This window comes from Zalophus californianus, chromosome 17 (assembly GCF_009762305.2).
Source record: "Zalophus californianus isolate mZalCal1 chromosome 17, mZalCal1.pri.v2, whole genome shotgun sequence".
NCBI lineage: Eukaryota > Metazoa > Chordata > Mammalia > Carnivora > Otariidae > Zalophus > Zalophus californianus.
The window spans coordinates 51,456,236-51,476,917 of record NC_045611.1 but is presented as its reverse complement, the minus strand read 5'-3'; the positions used below and the strand labels follow the sequence as shown (position 1 = coordinate 51,476,917).

General features: G+C 43.2%; 1 protein-coding gene across 3 annotated transcripts in view; it reads right to left on the bottom strand.

Annotated features, from left to right (window-relative positions):
• Positions 1–20,682, bottom strand: part of SAE1 (SUMO1 activating enzyme subunit 1) — a 76,952-nt gene that overhangs the window by 50,927 nt on the left and 5,343 nt on the right. For 2 of the 3 annotated variants that reach the window (XM_027619899.2, XM_027619901.2), the window contains exons 2-5: positions 10,200–10,311; positions 5,314–5,487; positions 3,242–3,384; positions 1,475–1,574 (exon numbers count right to left, since the gene is read on the bottom strand). In XM_027619899.2, the coding sequence (XP_027475700.1) occupies positions 1,475–1,574; positions 3,242–3,384; positions 5,314–5,487; positions 10,200–10,311 (529 nt within the window). Of the gene's footprint in view, positions 1–1,474; positions 1,575–3,241; positions 3,385–5,313; positions 5,488–10,199; positions 10,326–20,682 lie in introns of all 3 variants that reach the window. The other variant, XM_027619900.2, reaches the window with a different exon arrangement.

The following is a 20,682-nucleotide window of genomic DNA, read 5'->3' as shown; positions in this document are numbered from 1 at the left end:
AAACTCTTCCAATACAAACATAAAGAGCAAGAAAACAAAAATCTCCTGCGCAGCCTTGCTGGAAACTCAACGAGTTCCACTTCTGTGGTTTCTGCAGTCTCTCTTGTGGTTTCTGCGCTCTTAGAATCCCCCCTTTAGAGCAATTTTAACTCGAAGCTCTGACCAGCTGTTTTTCTTTCTCAATATTTAAATCTACAAAGCAAAGAGTAAATATGGACTCGGTCATGTCTTTCCTCAGTTGGACAAAACCAATTCTGGCCCCTTCATCTTGTCTCCCCCAGTGCAGGACTCCCTTATCGGATTCCAACACTGGCTGTGGAAATCATCTCCTTCCGAGTCCCTGCTCTCTCTGTAAAATGATTTAAATCACTGCGCCAACTCCAGTAGAGCCTAAGCCCCTAAAAACTATGTTAAAAAATACACACCGGATGATAACACTTGTCAACACTGAGGCCTTTCTTCTTAAAAGGTTATCTGGTGGAAAGCTGTCCTCGAATACTTCATTTTAAAAGAAGCAAAGCATAAACAATTCAAGCTTAAACTGTCTTCCTGCCCACTTAGGTAGGACTTCCCTAAATTGTCTGTCTATCCAAAAAACTTTCTTTTATGCAAGAGGGATGGCCTTTGCTCCAAAACAGTCATTCCGACACTGCTCCAAATACTAGAGGCTCCAATCGGCCCCCACACCAAGTCAGTCCTGCAGGCATGTTCTCTCTAGCCTCCACGGGGTGAAAGGAACAGCATTCAAACCAAAGTGAGTAGGTAGCCAGTATTAAAAAGTTTGGTACTGGGATGCCTGGGGTGGCTCAGTCAGTTAAGTGTCTGCCTTCAGCTCAGGTCATGATCCCAGGGTCCTGGGATAGAGCCCTGAATTGATCCCTGCTCAGTGGGGAGCCGGCTTCTCCCTCTGCCTGCTGCTCCCCCACCTTGTGCATGCTTGTACGTGCGCACGCTCTCTCCAAAAAAATAACATCTAAAAAAAAAAAAAAAGTTTGGGACAGAACCTATAAAAAAAATCTGTATTTCTGATTCTGTTAAAAATTAACACCTGGCGGGCACCTGGGTGGCTCAGTTGGTTAAGTGACTGCCTTTGGCTCAGGTCATGATCCTGGAGTCCCTGGATCAAGTCCCGCATCGGGGTCCCTGCTCAGTGGGCAATCTGCTTTCCCCTCTCCCTCTACCCCTCCCCCAGCTCCTGCTTTCTCTCTCAAATAAATAAATAAATAAAATCTTTAAAAAAAAAAAAAAATTAACACCTGGCATCACTGGGTCCATATTCCTTCATGGCAACAGCTGGCTGAAACTAAGCAGCAGCTACCCCCTCCCTCCTTTAAGTTGGACAAGCACTAGCCGGGTTTGTCCAGACCCCTCCCTTCAAGACTACATGCTTGCTTCCCCTGCTTGCAGTTGTGACTGCCTATCCCCAACAAGGCTCCAAGGTTTCTGATCTTTGACCCCCTCACAGTACACATACCTTTTTGACCATAGTCGTTTCAGATGAATCAAGCTTTGCTCTCTTGGTATCAGGTCCGTCTTCTACCCCTTGGTTAACTTTGGCAACTTTGGTTTTCTCCCTAGAGAGTGACAAGGGAAGGGAATTGAACTCTACTCTCTGAATCAAGCCATTAGAACAAGAAGAGCATCACCAGCTTACGCGATAGGATGGTGGCTGAGAGCAAAAGCCTGGGGTGCTTGGGTGGCTCAGCGGGTTAAGTGTCTGACTCTTGGTTTCAGCTCAAGGTCGTGGGAACCAACAGCTGCGTTGGGCTCCATGCTCAGCAGGGAGTCTGCTTGAGGTTCTCTCCCTCTCCCTCTGCCCCTTCCCCCACATTGTGCACCCTCTCTAAAATAAATAAATCTTAAAAAAAAAAAAAAAAGAGCAAAAGCTTTGCAGTCAGGCGTATCAGAGTGGGTTCAAATCCCAAAGTGGCCAATGATTACCTGATAAATCAATTACCCACTATGTGGGAATAACAATCTCTCAGAATTATTTTAAGATGAGAAATAACGAATTGCTTAGCATACACTGCCCAGCGCAAAGTAAGCTCTCAGCAAGCTTTTTAAATTTCACTTGAATTATGAAATAGAGCCAAACTTAATTTCTCCCCTCTGCCATGGGGAGCTCACATTAAAATAATCTGGCCTGCTTTTCTCTAGTATTGACTTCTCCATCCGTTTAGAGTGTGCCCAAGAAACTACAGAGTTTCTGAAAGCCATAAAATGCCAAAGTTATGAGAGATTTTGAACATGTCTGTCCTTCCCTCACCTCAATTTTACAGACAAGATATTTGCAGACCAGAGATATTTCAGTGATCTGCCTAAGAAACTGAACAAAACAAAGCAATTCTTTTTTTAAAGATTTTATTTGTCAGAGACAGACACAGCGAGAGCGGGAACACAAGCAGGGGGAGTGGGAGAGGGAGAAGCAGGCTTCCCACGGAGCAGGGAGCCCGATGCGGGGCTCGATCCCAGGACCCTGGGATCACAACCTGAGCCGAAGGCAGACGCTTAACGACTGAGCCACCCAGGCGCCCCAAAACAAGCAATTCTTGACTCTTGGTAGGAAGCTTCACCTACCACACAGGATCTCTCTTTACCTCTTATTAGCAAGGGAGGTAGTCAGAAATAACAGCCAAAAACCCAGTGCAGATAGTTTTAACAATACTGGTATCATCTGCCACCTTTCATCTAGAAGCTACAAGTTCAAACCACTGCAGGTCCCATCATGTGAGAATCACCACCGTCTGCAACCTTGATATTCAAACTGAGAGGATAAGGTCTGTTTGTTAGACCAGAGCAGTCTCTGGACTTTGGAGCTTTTCCAAGACAGACTTTGACTGCCTGTGCCTTCAGAGTTACCCATCTTAACTATTTCATACTCATTTTATTATCAACCTCAAAACACAGAAGCCAAAACTGAGGAACACGTGTTTACAATCCAAGCAAGTCTCCCGTACACAGAAGGTGTGGTTTCACCAACTGAAGTCCAGGCTGATCAAATACCCACGTGGTATATTTGACTGCCGTAAGAACTCTGCTTTAGATTAGACCATTATTTTGAAAACAAGGGCCACATCTCCTACAATTCTGAACACACAACCTATATAATCAGTAGGCTGTTAATGAACTGGTTGCCAAGTGTTCAAGCATACTTTCCTTAGATGGGTTGTTTCCTACCGGTGAATAAAACTATATTTTTTTCTGAAAATATTATGTTCTCCCCTCCTCTCCCAAAACTTACTCTACGAATTCATGCTCTCCAAGATTGGCAAATGTGTATCCATGGTAGCCAAAAACATCTCCTGTAAAAAACTTGATGCTATTTTTGTGACAGATCTGGTCAACTTTGACTATGACATCCCTGGAGCAGCAAGTCAGACAAACCTGCAGAAAGATAGAATTGGCTGAGTGTGAGCTTTGCAAAATGTGAATCACTGCCCTGATGTCTAAATAAATCTTAATGAACAGTCTCTCTGGGCATGTCTAAAGTCAGTTTCAAACTGGAATAACAGGTTCTTTGGATCCTATGGTTAGAAGACAAAAGAAAAGTTGCAGGTTTCACTAGAAATGTAAATTGTGAGACCTCCACTTTCTGCAACCAAAACAAAATGGGTTTAAACCAGAAAGTAAAAGCCATTCAATGAATTTATTTCCCCTGTTCTATGAACATATATAAACCACACCTCAAAGTTTTTGTGAAAAGGGAAAAGACAGTAATAATTTAGTCTAAGTTATTTCTAAATTATTTAATCTATTAAAATCTGAATAAGCTATCATGAGAAGCAAAACCAGTTTTAAGTGACCCAAGGGTCATATTTAAATTCGGGGGCATTTTTCCCTCCTTGTTTTGATTGATATGTTAAGATGAAGAAGATAAACAAGTCCTGTTGAGATTAGTTTTCCACAGTTTTCAACGTGAAACTTTATCTGAATTTAAGGACAAAAGAAAAGGTTACACACCAAGTGACCTTCCATTCAGACGTAGACAATGAACCGGTGATTCACTCACTGGAATTATCAATGTTGCTCTGAGGCCTCTATGTTGTGTTCCAAAAGTTGAGGTACTGGAAATAGCTAAGTTTTACTGCATGAAACACCATCTTTTCAGGAAAACCTTTGTGATAAGGGTCATGAAGACAATTTCTAAATTGCACAAGTTTTCTTCTGAACATGAAAATACCCAAGGAAAAAAATCAAATCTAAAAGGCAAGACGTCACAGCTGAACATGCAACATTGACCAAATGGAACCCTGCAGAGTCAAAAGTGAGGGTAAAACCTAAGAGGCCCAGTCATACATAGCCCATGAGACACTGATCCTCGCCCCATGCGCATGCTTTATACAACCAACTGGCCCGGTGCTTCAGTTCGAACAAACCCTCTCTCTTAAGTGCTAGAAATGCAAGGGACACCTAGAATTAACCAAATGTAGTTACTATGGATAAAGAAATGAAGAGGAGAGGTTTGTCCAAACAGAAAATATTCCAATACTTCGGAGTTACAAAATAGAATGAATTAAATTAAAAAAAAAAAAAAGACAAAACGCACAGATGATCCATCATTCCAAGCACATATCTGAACAGATGCACATATGAAATAAAAGTGTGGAAAAACAAACTACCCAGCCCAAATTCTAACCTCTCATGTAATAGGCCTCTCATTTAAAAAACAAGTAGATCATCTGTGACTATTTCATGGTTATCCAACATTTGTTTAGCTTTTCCTGGGTACAGGGAACCATGTCTGAAAGGTCACAGATGCTGAAACAGAATTTAACTTATCCTTTCACCTCTGCATAGATCTGGCAGTGAAAACCAAATGAGGCTGGATATGCCTCATTTGGCTTATGACTACAGTGAATTTGTCTAGTTATCCATGGCAACACGGTCAAAGTGGCTGTGTGAAAGAGACAGACAGACCAAGATCAGGTGTGCTCTTTTTTTTAAGACAAAACACAAGCTGTAGTTTGATATTTCTAACAAAAAAAATGCCTCTACTACAGAAATTAGCCACCAACTTGTTTTCCAGAGAAAACACTTGCAGTAAAATGTATCAAAGCTATATGGAAAGATTCTGGAAGGAGTACAGACCACCAATGATGAAACCTGGTGTAAGGGAACATATGCCCAAAGAAGAAAGCAGCAGACAGCAAATCACAAACAGCTACAGCAGATCCAACAGACTGGATCTACTACCAACACATTCAACATGGCAAGGCAATGTGCTAGTAAGGCACATACACTAAGGCAATGTCACACTTGAGACCACGCAGGCAATGTACTGAGCCTTAAGATTTTACACTCTATGAAACTTACAGCGTCAAACTGAGTGAAAAATGACTCCGGCTTCTTTTCTATATTCTCAGTGTCCACCTTCACATCCACCATGGGGTTGAGATTCTGGGCTCGCTCCAAAGAGGCTTCAGCCCTATTGCGGCCAAAAGATCCGGTACGGATCAAGAACTGAGCTCCAGGGTCTTCTGGAGATACCTAGAAATAATATTTTTTTAATACTTGAATTGTGGGGGGAAAACAAATTCTCAAAAACAACAAACCTTTCCATTTTAAAGGATAACTAAAATATCTACCATCTAATTGTATTATTGTTCTTGCAGGAATTTGCCTAATGCAGACTCCCTACACTCATTCCTTCAGAGACTTTAGAGACATTTAACTTTTTTTACTTGGCATTGATAGTTAAAGAGCACCCCCTTGTGTTTATAAAGAAAATTCACTTTAAACAGAAAAGTCCACACTTTCTTCTTTCACTTAAATTTGTAACTGCTAATAAAATGACATGATTATCAGTGGTAAGAATTTACAATACCTACTACGTTCCCAATTTTAAGCATTTGGAGACAAACAATAGTAGTTTAAAGGACGTAGTCCCTGGGGCGCCTAGGTGGCTCAGTCGGTTGAGCATCTGCCTTCAGCTCAGGTCATGATCCCAGAATCCTGGGATCAGAATCCTAGGATTGAGTCCTTAGGATTGAGTACCGAGGCAGGCTCCCTTCTCAGCGGGGAGCCTGCTTCTCCCTCTGCCACTCCCCCTGCTTGTGCTCTATCAAATAAATAAAATCTTAAAAAAAAAAATAAATCAATAAAGGATGTAGTCCCTGCCTACAACTGGTTTAAAATCAGACCAGTGAGTGACACCTGGCTGGCTCAGTCAAAGAATGTGCACAGCTCTTGATCTTGGGGTCGTGCGTTCAAGCCCCGTGTTGGGTACAGAGATTACTAAAATAAATAAACTTTAAAAATAAGTAAATAAATAAAATCAGACCAGTGCCAACATCAGGCACAATTAAGAATGCCTGAAATTAACTCTTAAATTCAACTAAATTCAGAAAGGAGGAGAGATGAGTAGGGCTGGAACAAAGTGAGGATTTCACCCACAAGGCTGGATGTCAGCAGAGAGCCTCAAAGACAGATAATAAAATCACGTGACAGCTGCCAGTAGGATTACAGATCCCATTCTGTTCACAGCATTTGTTCACACACCAAACATCTATTTTAACGATTAATCTCCAGTATGACCTTGCTACCTTCACCAAGACACAAGTTAATCCCCCTCCTCTCCTCCAGCCAACTATCCACAGCACACACTCTCCCTTCCTACCTCTCTTTCAAGAAAATGAGCTCGTCTTCCTGCCGGTCAAGGCCAGCCCTCTACCAGTACCCTTGACCCATCCTGTCCCACTTCAGGGATCTCATCACACTGAGAGGCTGTATATCATAGTGATTAAGAGCAATGCTCTGGAATAATTCAAGCTGAATTCAAATCTTTGATTCATATCCTAGGTCAACCACTTACTTAACTGTGTGACCTTGAACAAGTATATAGGAATCACATGCAAAATGAGGTTAATAAAAACAGTACACTTACTATAATCACTCTACTTGTGTTGCTCTGCTCTTCCCTCCCCAGACATCCAGTCTCTACGTGGACCCTCTTGGGTGTGGTGTCCCCAGGACTCCATCTCAGAATCACTCATCTTTTTGCTCTGCATAGCTCCATAAACTCACTACTTTTAATTTCTGCTGGTTATTTCTCAAATTGTTCCTACTGGTATAGACTGCTAACTGATCCATCAGAGTCTTGTACTAAACTGCCCACCAGCTATTTCCTCCTGAATATTCGTATTTGACTATTTTTTTGGTCAACTGATGAGCCTACCAACAAACCATCCAATTACTTGAGTCAGAAACCCCAATCTTTATATTCATGTTATATCCTTGGTTAACAGCCACCTGACGAGGTAGCTAAGAGCATGGGCTCTACGAAGAGTCAGACTCCCTGGGTGCTGGTCATACCACCAACTACTATGACCTTGAGTGGACCAGCAAGTCAATTCCCTTTCCTCAGTTTTCTTATCTGTAAAATAGGGATGACAATCCCTACATCTCAGAGTTACGAGAACTAAATGAGATACAACTATAGCTCTTAGAAAGAAAAGTATCCAGCACCCTCAGGAAGTATCTGCTACTACAGTGATTCCTTGCTTTCCCTATGCTCCTGTATATGATCCTACTGATTCTACCACCTCGTATTTTTCACCTTTTATGTGCTTCTTGTCTTTTCTATCACGAGTGCTATTACTCAGACCCTTTTCATCTCTCACCTAACCGACTAAAGCAGCCTTCTAAGTGGTCTTCTGCACTGTATCTTGTGCAAATCATATATAGTAACTACTGTTCTACAGAAGGCCTGAAATTGACCAGGTCACCCATCCCACATTTGAAACTTTTTAATGAATCCTTGCCACCCAGAGGATGAGTACAAGCTTACAGCAAGGCTTACTAGCAGGGCCTTCATGATTTAGACCTTACCTACAACCTGCACACCCCCACTTTGGGCTTCTCATTCTAAAAACACCAAAGAACACTGCTTGCCATATTCTATTTCTACCACGCTGTTCTGTGCCACTGCTAATGTTTCCTGCCTAAGACACAGCCCCGCCACTTGAGAAATCTCTACTTGTTCCTTAAGCCTCAGCTAAGATCACAGCTCCACGAAGCCTTTTGTGTACCCCTACCACAACCTGAGTCAAGGAGCCTGCTCTGGTTTCTAAAGAAACCTTGAGAATGGGAACCAAATTTTGTGGATCTTTGTATCACAAGTGTCTAGATAGGGTAGCCAGCAGGTACTCGGGTATTTGTTGATGTAAACAAAATAAAATACTCTGAACTCTGAAGGGCAGGAATTAACATCCTTGATTTATAAATGAGCAAACTGAGGGGCACCTGGCTGGCTCAGTTGGTAGAGCATGAGACTCAATCTCAGTGCTGCAAGTTGGAGCCCCACACTGGGTACTAAAATAAATAAAGATAGATAGATAGATAGATAGATAGATAGATAGATAGCAAACTGAGTCCCTGAGAGGTTAGGCCTCTCGCCCAGCTTGAAGGGGTGGGATCTGAGTCCAAGTCTGCAAAATTCCAGAGCTTTTGCACTAGGTAGCACGGTCTCCCTGGGATGTTTCTAGTCAGGGCGAAAAAAGCACAAGCATATTGCAACAAGGCAGAACCAAAGTGTGTCCATGAATTTATGAGGTGGGAGTCAGGTTGGGTAAATTCACTGGGCCCAGGTTACATGAAGTCAGTGGTTCTCAACCCTCCCTGACTTTTAGACTCACCTGGAGAACTTTTATTTTTAACAATTCCCCCAAAATACTCAAAGCACAGATGGGATTGAGAACCACTGTGTTAGGCCTTGAAAATCAGTCAGAGGAATTAGGCTTTGCAGTGGAAGGTAGGTGGAAGGCACTATAAGTCCTCAAAGTGAAGACGGAAGGGATAACGGTCAGCCTGTTCACTCCAACACTGGGTGGCACCCACTGTCCGGAGGCAGTGACAACACTCCCATCACACACGCCTCAGTATTATATCATTGTTCCCCATTCTCAGACTCTCGCAACCAGATGAGGAAGTCATCATCCCCATCTGGTTTCATTTTCCCACACCGAGGGCCTCCACATTTGGGGAACCATCCTTCCCTGGCTCTCTCTCCCCTCTGACCCTCTCTACACAGCAAACAAATTCTCCCTCCAAACGCCTCTAGGGGGCACTGTGGTTGGGGAGATGTCAAAACTGCAAGTGCTCAGCCAGTGACTGATCTGGCAGTTTGCTTGCAGGAATTTTCTTTCCTTAGAAGGTTTTGAATTCAAGTCAAAAATCAATTTGTGACTGTGATATTAAGTGAGCTAACCCACATTTCTCTTCATTGCAGGAGAATTTTTTTAAAATCCTGATATTACTTTTCTCTGAAACCCAAACGAGATGAGCTTTAAAAAGTTTCATCAACATTTGCTTTCTTCCACAGAGCCTATACCTCACTGTGTGCTACTTAGCATGTTCATTGCCTAAAAGGAAAGACACAAACAGTATCATGTGATGACACAACCTTTCAAGTATTTTATCTTAAACAACAACGACATGATTTCTAGAATTTGCTTTAAAATACCATCCAAAAAAATACAGGGGAAAAAATACAGACCAAAAAAAAATATATATATATAGTTATCTGTAGAAGTCAGATAGATGGGGTGTCAAATGTTATTCTCTCTACTTTTGTATATATTTGAAATTTTCTATACAAGAAAAAACGTTGAAGCATGAGAATATAGAGAAAGAAGTTATTTTCACCTTGGAAAAACTGGTCAGAGAAATCTACATAGGAGATGAGAAAGACTATTGTATTATCAATTAAATGGTATGTCATATAATTATTACCAGATGTTCATTATGTGCCAGCACCGTGCTAAGCAGTCTGCATCCATTCTCTCCGATCCACTGTTTTCCAAACTAATGGCTATGAACAGTCTACAGTGAAGCTCTCCTGGGATACCCTTCAAACGTATGTATTCCTGAGCCACATCTCAGACCTTCTAAAGCAGAATCACTGGGGCTGTGAAAGCTAGCTATACCGTAACAAAACCACCCCTCTCCTCCTCAAAGTCACCCTCCAAGGGACAGATTAACTACACTTTACCAACAGGTAAGCTCTAGCAGGAGACAAAAGTCTCACTGGTCGACCACCTAGGACATGCCAGTGCCATGAGGCCAAAGGCCACAGCTCCACTAATGCCAGTCCTCCATTCACAGCCTGCAGGGGCACGTAGGGATTCACAAAACCTCCAAGGGTTTCATACTGAAGAGGGGAGACGGTGAAAGAAGAGTGACAAGGTGGCCAAACATCTCACCTGTTCAGGATCCAACATGGTCAGTCCTTTCACTCCTGCCAGAATGAGATTCTTGGCAATTTCAGCCCCAAGTCCTTTCATGCCGACAAGAAGCACCCGGGAGGCCCGCAGCCTATAAGGCAGACACTGTTAACCAGGTGACAGAAGACAATGGAAGTTTCATCGAATCATTGAAAAACAAGTCAAAATAACAGTGAAGTAATTTTGGTTTTCATTAAATGCACAGAAGCATCATGGCCTAAAATCTAGGAAAGAGACAGGCTCTAATCCATCCTGCAAAGAACAATTCATTCAACAAATATTTATTGAGCACCTACTATGCCAGGCACCCTTCTAAGGTATAGAAATACAGCAGTGAACAAGACAGACATAATCCCTGCCCTCCTGGAGCTTTTATTTTATGGAAGAGATAGACAAAGATATAGGATTATGTCAAAAAGTGATGAAAGTCAGGGAGGCCTGGTTGGCTCAGTCGGTAGAGTGACTCTTGATCTCAGGGTCACGAGTTCAAGCCCCACATTGGGTGTAGAAGAGCTTACTTAGAACAACAAAAAAAGTGATGAAAATCAAGCAGGATATAGATCAAGAATGATGGAGGATGTTATTTTACTCAGACTGATCATGAAGACCTTTCTGAGAAGGTGCTGAGCGAAAATCAAAATGAAATGAAGGACGAATATACACATATTTGGGAGAAGACAAAAACAGCAAGTATAAAAGCCCTGAAGCAGAGTGCTTGGCATGTTTCGGAGACAGGACAGTGGCTGAACAACAATGAGCAAAGGGAAGAACAGTAGGAGGTGGGTCACAGAACCAGGGCCACATCATGAAGGCTCTTACAGGCACTGTAAGGGCTGAATTTTATCTAAGCACAATAGAAAGCCATGGGGGGATGGACTCTTGGAGGGGGAAGAGTGTCACAGTTAAGGCAAGTGAGAATGAAGGTTTGGACTAGTATGACAGCAGAAGAAAAGGTGAAAAGGGGGAGTATGAGCAATAACAGGGTGGCATGAAAGAGGGTGTATTTGGAAAGTGTTTGGATCATTCTAGTGTGTAAAGTCACAAAAGATGAGATTTAAAAAAAGGTAGTCAGATGTCCAGCTGTCTCAAAAAATCTGGACTTAGTGGAGCCTGGATGGCTCAAGTCAGTTGGGCAACTGACTCTTGATTTCAGCTCAGGTCATGATCTAGAGGTTGTGAGATGGAGCCCTGAGATGGGCTCCATGCTCAGTGAGGAGTCTGCTTGTCCCTCTCCCTCCCTCTCTCTCTGTTCCTCCCTCCACACATTCATGCATGTGTTCTAAAATAAATAAAATCTGGAAAAAAAAAGAAGAAGAAGAAGAAGTCTGGGTATGCCTGGGTGGCTCAGCCAGTTAAGCAGCTGCCTTTGGCTCGGGTCAATAAGGTCCTAGGATCGAGTTCCATCGGGCTCCTTGCTCAGCAGGGAGCTTGCTTCTCCCTCTGCCTGCCACTCCCCCTGCCTGTGCTTGCTCTCTTATTCTGATTAAAAAATTAAAAAGAAAAAAAAAGAAAGAAAAGAAAATCCCCACCCTCAGTTCCATTAAAAAAAAAAAAAAAGAAGAAGAAGAAGTCTGGACCTCACTCCGAGGTCAGTGGAAGGCAGTATAGGTCCATGGATTCATATCTGAAATCCCTTGAACCAGAGGGTTTAAGAATCAGAATCTTTTGGATTTGAAAAAAGAAACAGAATTTACATCATTTATTATGAAACCCCATCAGGATCTTGGGCAGTACACCCTGTAATCAAACCCATTAATATTTTTGCAGCAAATGTATGACTATTCACACTGAAAAGTATCAGAACTAAGAACAATCTCACATAAATTCAAGTTTGGCTGGCCAATGAGTTTGCTCTTAATTTATGAAATGAGGGGACGCCTGGGTGGCTCCATTGGTAAAGTGTCTGCCTTGAGCTCAGGTCGTGATGCCGGGGTCCTGGGATGGAGCCCTGTGTCGGGCTCCCTGCTCAGGGGGGAGCCTGCTTCTCCCTCTGCCTACCGCTCACCCGGCTTGTGCTCGCTCACTCTCTCTCTTTGGCAAATAAATGAATAAAATTTTTTTAAACTTTATGAAATGAGTCGATTTTCAACTTGCACTAGTATTAGGGAGAACATGTAGAAGTTCTTCTAAAAATGGTACTAATAATTATGGATACTTGGATGTAATTAGACTAGAGATCTTTGAGGATGGTGGCTGACAAAATAGGATCCTGCACTGATTCTTGATATTAGCAGATACTGGATTTCTTTTGCTAATACAACCCAAGGGTAAAATTGGGGGGGGGGGGGCATACTGACAACATTTCCTTCAAAGGCGTATGTCTGGGTTTCAGCTTCTTCATTATGGCTTTTCTTCTATCAGGCCCTTCCCCCACTGCCAACCACAGGCTAGCAGACACAAGCCTTTCAAGTGACAATTCCACTTCACTAAAATAGAAGGGAATTGGGAAAAGGGCTTACAAAATACAAGGTAAATAACAAAGATGCTAGCAATGAGTACTACGCTTATCAGAGATTTATACCAGTGGGTGGAAGGAGGAAGAAAAGCTATGTGACTTTCCAGAGGAGCTCCTATCCCTCCAGAATCAGCGCATATAATAGGCAATGTTTCCAAAAAGAAGAGTACACATACCAAACCTTTGGACATCAGAAAGGTTGAGCACCCCTGCATTTAGCTTTACCTTCCAGATCTCTGTTGTCACTGTTAATCTATAAGTCTTCCCTTCACCTGGACCCAACACTGCCCCTCCTGGAATTCCAGGGTGCTAAGTTCTGGGTTTTTTGTCCTGTTTGGCTGCTCCAGTACTCCAAGGATACAGCTAGAATAGCCCAGCTCTCTCCTGGGAAATTGTATCTTCAAACAATAGGCCTCTAATCCCTACACCCACTAAATTCTTCTCAGGCTCTGTTCTCTTTGCTGTTCTTTCAGAAATGGGCACTGCCAATCACTAAATGCCCTCTAGGTCTGAAAAATTAGGTTTGAATTCTGCCACTTCCCAACTGGGTGATCTGGACAATCCGCACAATCACTCTAAACTTCAGTTTTTTCATCTGTAAAATGGGGATACCAGTTGTGATTTCATGTCAATTAATCTCCTTGACAACCTGGCAAAATGTGTGTGCAAAAGCATCTAGCATAATCCCTGGCACACAATGGATGCTCAATATATGTCACTTGGACTTACTGAACTTCTCAACCCCATTACCCTAATTATTACCAAAGGGCTTGGTGACAGGGCGCCTGGGTGGCTCAGTCGGTTAGATGTCCGACTCTTGATCTCAGCTCAGGTCTTGATCTTAGGGTTGTGAGTTCAAGCCCCACACTGGGCTCCATGCTGGGCATGAAGCCTACTTATAACAAAAAACAAGGGGCATGTGGGTGGCTCAGTCTCTTAAGCATCTGACTTTAGGCTCAGCTCATGATCTCAGGGTCCTAGGATCCATCATTGGGCTCCACACTCAGCAGGGAGTCTGTTTGTCTCTCTCCCTCTGCCCTTCCCCCTACTCGTGAGCTCTCCCCCATCTCTCAAACAAAAATCTTTAAAAAACAAAAAATGATAAAATAAAACCCCAAAAGGGTTCAGTGATAGGTGGGTTCCCGATTTTCAAAAAAAAATCTGACAGAAAAATTCTAAAGCTGGCATTTGAAGGCCTTCAGTACTGTCTCCCACTTCTCCAGCTGTCTCTCCCACCAGCACCAGATTCCTCCCTCCCAGACATGCCTTCCATTTCCCACCTGCCAACTTCAGATCACAGCATTCCACACACCTGAAATACACTCTCTTCCTCTTGAGGCCTAGTCGAGCTTTTTCCCAGACTTCAAACCCCAATTCAAATTCCATTTCCTCAAAAAGTCCCTCTTACCACAGTGGACTCAAGTGAGCACTCCCTCCTCTGAGCTCTTGGAGCACTGCAACTTATAAATGCCTCTGACAAAAAAATCACATTTAGCCACATAGCCTCTCCAAAATCCCTACCTCCTATAGAACTCTAGACTCTGACTGCTTGGAAGGGGTTTTCTTCTACCTCTAAAGATTTTACTTACTTACTCATTTATTAGAGGGAGAGGGAGAGCGTGAGTGGGGGGAGGGGCAGAGGGAGATGGAGAAGCAGACTCCCTGCTGAGCAGGGAGCCCTACACAAGGCTGCATCCCAGGACCCCAAGATCTTGACCTGAGCCAAAACCAAGAGTTAGACGCTTAACCAACTGAGCCACCCAGGTGCCCTTGCTTGAGAGGTTTTTTTATTCAGCTGCCATCAAACACTGAATATCATGCTTGTATTTTTAATCCTTAACTATACTAGAGGCCCTGAGCTTACAAGCTTACAGCTAACGTATGGCTCAATTACATGAAATGCACTTAAAATAGCACCTGGCACATAGTCAGCACTTAATAAATGTCAGCTATTATTATTCATACTCCGATGCAGCAATTCCCCTTCTAGGAATGAATCCTGCAGAAATACTCAGGTGTGTACCAAGATCATGTACAAATCTATTCACAGCAGCAGCATCCATCCGCTTCCCTCCGCCTCCACAGCCACCACCATTTCTCACCTACAAAACTACAATAGCTTTATACATGGTCTCCCTGCTTCCACTCTTGCCCCCTACAATCTGCTCTCCCCATCTCAGGAAGAGAGATTTTTTTTTTTAAGATTTTATTTATTTGACACAGAGAGACAAAGCGAGAGAGGGAACACAAGCAGGGGGAGTGGGAGAGGGAGAAGCAGGCTTCCCGCTGAGCAGAGAGCCCAATGTGGGGCTCGATCCCAGGACCCTGGGATCATGACCTGAGCCAAAGGCAGACGCCCAATGACTGAGCCACCCAGGTGCCCCGGAAGAGAGATCTTTTAAACCAGATTATGACCCTCTCGTGCTCAAACCGTTCAATGGTTCCCTATTCAAGTTCCTTACCCAAAGCCCTGCGAACTGCTCCCATCTCAGGCTCATCATACTCTCCGGACTGCTAATTGCCTACAGCCTGGCTCCAGCCTTGGGCATTGACCTGGGCATTAGTCAATTCTTTAGGTCTCAACTCAACTGTCACCACCTTAGAAGTCCACACTGGCCACCTAATCCAAATTTATGTCCACGCCCTCTTCTATCTGGAATTACTTTACGTTTCTATGTTCACTGCCACCTCCATTTGAATGTAAGCTCCAGAAACCATCGTATCCCCAGCATCTATGACAGCGCTTGGCACTTAGTATACTGTTACTGAAACAGTACTGAATTAATAGATATACCAAAAGAAATCCAAGTGTCCATCAGCAGAATTACATAAACCTGGTACATAATAAAATAATAATAGCTAACATTTACTGAAGACTCACTACATGCTACACACTCTTTACACGTGTTATGTTATTTAATCCTCATGACGATCTTATGAGCTGGTTATCTTTTTATCCCTTTTTTGCAGCTGAGAAAACAGGCACAAAGAAGTTCACTAGCTTATCCAAGGATACACAGCTAGGAAGTCGCTAATAATCAACTAGTTGATAAGGGCAATAATAAGGGAGAGCGATTCAGATGGTGGGCTCTGAGGCCACACTGCTCTGGTGCACACACACTATAGAAAACGAGGTGGCCATTAGAAAGAATAAGATGATAAAAGGTAACACTTATTAAGCTGTTACTGTATGCCAAGCACTGTTCTAAGCAATGTATGTGTATTAACTCTGCCAGAAAGGGGCACCTGGGTGGCTCCATCTGCCTTCAGCGTCTGCCTTCAGCTCAGGTCATGATCCCAGGGTCCTGAAATCGAGCCCCGTGTCGGGCTCCATGCTCAGCGAGAAGCCTGCTTCTCCCTCTCCCCCTGCTTGTGTTCCCTCTCTGTGTCTCTCTCTCTCTGTGTCAAATAAATAAAATCTTTAAAAAAAAAAAAAAAAAAGAGGGAGGCAAAAGGGTCAGAAGATGCTATGCTGCTGTCTTTGGAAATGAAGGGGCCACAAGCTAAGGAACATAGGTGGCTTCTACATGCTGGAAAAGTCAGGCAAAAAGACTTTCCCCTAAAGCCTCCACAGGGGAACATGGCCCTGTCAACACCTTGATTTTAGCCCAGTGAAACTGATTTCAGACTTCTGACCTCCAGAACTGTAAGAGAGTAAATTTGTATTGTTTTAAGCCACTAAGTTTGTGGCCATTGTTACAGCAGCAACAGGAAACTAAGATATTGAGGACAGAGTTGTTAAAGAACTTGCTGAAGATTACACAACTGCAAAATGGCAAAGCAGGTATCAACTCAGGAAATACTGCTCCAAAATCTGTACTCTTCCAGTTATATTGCCTCTCAATACCACAAATAAATGTAAAATCACACTGCGACATGTTATGTATATAGCCCACCGGGAGCCACGACGGCAATAATCACCATCTACAGAGGGCTCACTGGGTTTGAGGCATGGAACTAGGTACGTTACATATACTACTCCACTGAGATACCTTGATTACTGGGGTGCCTGGCTAGCTCAGTCGGTAGAGCATGTGACTCATAAGTGTCCTGAGTTCAAGCCCCATATTGGGTATGAAGCCTACTTAAAATAAAGTTCAAAACAACAACTCTGATTATGGTTCTTCACCATGTCTCTTTTGGGGGAAAAAAGCATACACACCCTAAATATTGCATACAATTTCTCGCCTTAGAAGTCCAAAGGGCTCCACAGACCCCAGAGTAGGCCATCACGTTTCCACAGGAAAGGATTCAAGTCTGCCTAGAGTAAGGAGAAAACTGAGGCTCAGAAAAGGTGTCCAAGCTCTCACAGCTCATGAGTGGCCAGAACTGGGATAAGAATACAGTTCTGACCACAATCTAGTATTTTTCCTCTTTCAATGTCTTCTTCATGTTGTCTTTTTTTTTTTTTTAAGATTTTATTTATTTATTTGAGAGAGAGAATGGTAGTGAGAGAGCATGAGAGGGAAGAGGGTCAGAGGGAGAAGCAGACTCCTTGCTGAGCAGGGAGCCCGATGCGGGACTCCAGGATCATGACCTGAGCCGAAGGCAGTCGCTTAACCAACTGAGCCACCCAGGCACCCCTCCATGTTGTCTTGTACACAGCAGGTTCTAAGTAAATATTTGCTGATTGGGCTCTCTCATCCTTAACTTCTACTGCCACAGGAATATCTTTTAAATTTCTGAGAAGGAAGGAACCAGAGCCTTTTTATCACAACCTCTGAATTCACAATACATATCGCAAGTTAAGCCAAGCCAACTGAATTCCACTTATGGTTAAGAATTCCTAAGACTACCAAATTCACACTTGAACCACATTTACTGAGATTTTATTTTATTTTTAAAGATTTTATTTATTTATTTGACAGAGACAGAGACAGCAAGAGCAGGAACACAAGCAGGGGGAGTGGGAGAGGGAGAAGCAGGCTTCCTGCTGAGCAGGGAGCCCAATGTGGGACTCGATCCCAGGACTCTGGGACCATGACCTGAGCCAAAGGCAGCCGCTTAACGACTGAGCCACCCAGGCGTCCTATTATTTTTTTACAAAGATTTTATTTATTTATTTGAGAGAGAGCATGAGAGGGGGAAGGGTCAGAGGGAGAAGCAGACTCCCAGCTGAGCAGGGAGCCCGATGTGGGTCTCGATCCCGGGACTCCCGGATCATGACCCGAGCCGAAGGCAGTCGCTCAACCAACTGAGCCATCCAGGAGCCCCACATTTATTGAGATTTTAATGCGTGACGAGTCATGAAAAAATCTGGTTATAAGACTATTTCAAGGGCGCCTGGGTGGCTCAGTTGGTTAAGCGACTGCCTTCGGCTCAGGTCATAATCCTGGAGTCCCTGGATCGAGTCCCGCATCGGGCTCCCTGCTCGGGAGGGAGTCTGCTTCTCCCTCTGACCCTCCCCCCCCCCCATGTGCTTTCTCTCTCTCTCATTCTCTCTCAAATAAATAAATAAAATCTTAAAAAAAAAAGACTACTTCAAGTAGGGTAAAAAGTAAGCACAAAATCTCTAGGCCAGAGGTTTAGCATATTTGAGGAACAGAAAAATTCAAGAGCTTGAATGAAGTAAACCAGGGAGATGTGGCCAAGATAAGACAAGGCAGAGCATGAAAGGCAAGGCATTTTAAAAGCTTTGGATTTTATTCAGAATATAAGAGGAAATCACTGGAAGGCTTTAAGCAGAGAACTGGCTGAGATCTGATTTTTTTTTTTTTAAGCAATCTGGCTGCTGTGTGGAGACTGGATTATAAAGAGTCAAGAGTGGAACAGAGGAGACCAATTGAGGGGACTACAGAGGTGATCTGAGAGATGATGAGTATAAGCTGGACTTAGAAATGAAGAAAAGGGGGGGGTGCCTGGGTGGCTCGGTCGTTAAGCGTCTGCCTTTCTGCTCAGATCATGATCCCAGGGTCCTGGGATCGAGCCCCGCATCGGGCTCCCTGCTCAGCGGGAGGCCTGCTTCTCCCTCTCCCACTCCCTCTGCTTTTGTTCCCTCTCTAGAGCTGTCTCTGTCAAATAAATAAATCTTTAAAAAAAAAAAAGAAATGAAGAAAGGCTGGGGCGCCTGGGTGGCTCAGTCGGTTAAGCGACTGCCTTCAGCTCAGGTAATGATCCCGGAGTCCTGGGATTGAGTCCCACATCCAGCTCCCTGCTCAGCAGGGAGTCCGCTTCTCCCTCTGCCCCTCACTCCACTCTCATGTGCTCTCTCTCTCAAATAAATAAAATCTTAAAAAAAAAGAAATGAAGAAAGGGCTGAGATAGTTTGAAGCAAAGCTGATAGGACTCGCCAACAGATTGGACATAGGAATAAGGGACAGAGATGAATAAAGAACTCCTAGGTTTCTGGTCTGTGCAACCAGATAAATGGTGAGGCCAACCGCATTTGGCAGATCGGTCCACTTTCTCCTTCAGAGATGAGCTCATCTTCACTTAACTAACAGTAAAGTACTTTTCATTTAAATCTACAATCTTGGGCGCCTGGGTGGCTCAGTTGGTTAAGCGACTGCCTTCGGCTCAGGTCATGATCCTGGAGTCCCGGGATCTAGTCCCGCATCGGGGTCCCTGCTCGGCAGGGAGTCTGCTTCTCTCTCTGACCCTCCCCCCTCTCATGTGCTCTCTCTCTTTCTCTCTCTCAAATAAATAAATAAAATCTTTAAAAAAAAATAAAAATAAAAAAATAAAATAAATCTACAATCTTGCTCCATCTAACTGCCCATTCATTACATGTACTTCAATGTCTTGTCAGAATCCAAAACAGAACTTAAGACTGATCCCCCTACAATCTTCCTCATCCTTCTGGAGTCTCCACTCATCCCACTAATGTTTACTTTACATTTGCCTTATTTATCTCAACCTATTTCCTATGTAGCTTCCTGCTTTTGTTACTCATGATTTATACTTGTCAAGTAATTGTAGCTATAATTTACTGAATGCTCTGTGAGCATAGGCACTATTCATGCATTATGTCATTTTTTATAAGTCTTTATTCATTTAAGTAATCTCTACACCCAATGTGGGGCTCAAACTCATGACCCCGAAATCAAGAGTCAAATCCTCTTCTAACTGAGCCGGCCAGGCACCTCCATGCATTATCTCATTTAATTCTCAACACTCTTATAATATAGATTCTATTATCTCCATCTGACAAATGAGGACACTTAAAGCACAGAGAAGGAATATATCCAAGGTTAAATAACAGAAGGAATGTATCCAAGGTTAAATAACTAAGAATTTCTGCTGTTGAGATTCAAACTTAACTATCAACCACTATCAACACTACAATAAATTGGTCCTTATGTGAGCAATCAGGATTGGCCTCCACAACACAGTATGCACTCAGTCACTAACTATGGCAAATGTGTGACTATGGAACCAACTGAAGTTCTACTCAACAGCAGCGGTGTTGGCTAATGAGTCTCTGAAAACAGGAAAATTTTTGAAGTCCCTTTTTTGTAAAGTCAGAATTTCAGATGAAAGAGTCCTTAAAAATGTAGTCACACTTACCCCTCCTTTTTGCAGATGTGGAACTTAAGGCCAACAAACTGTGAGACTGACCCAAGGTCAGGAGAGCTGGTTAGCAGAACTGGGAACTGAACCCAGGTTTCTTGACTTCCTACATCTTTGCAAAGTACAATCATTTCATCCAACAAATATATCTGAATGTCTACAAACTTGCAAGCACTAGAAATTTAGTAAGACCAGTCTGATAACCTTTAGTTATCAGACATTTATAAAACACTTGTCCTCATGGAGCTTATCATCTATTTTGCTCTTTCCAGTCACCCTCCCTCCCTTCCTCATGCTTAGGTAAGGGATAAACTACTGCTGAGTGGAAGAAAAATCATACAGGCCTAGTTGTGAAAAATATTGCAGAAACCGCTGAAGCACACATTCTGAAAACATACACAGCTGCCAGCTTCAACACTCTCCTTTACACTAATTTGACCGAAAAAATGAGCCCCTATTGTCGAAAATGACCCGGAGTGGGGGAGAGTATGAACCTGA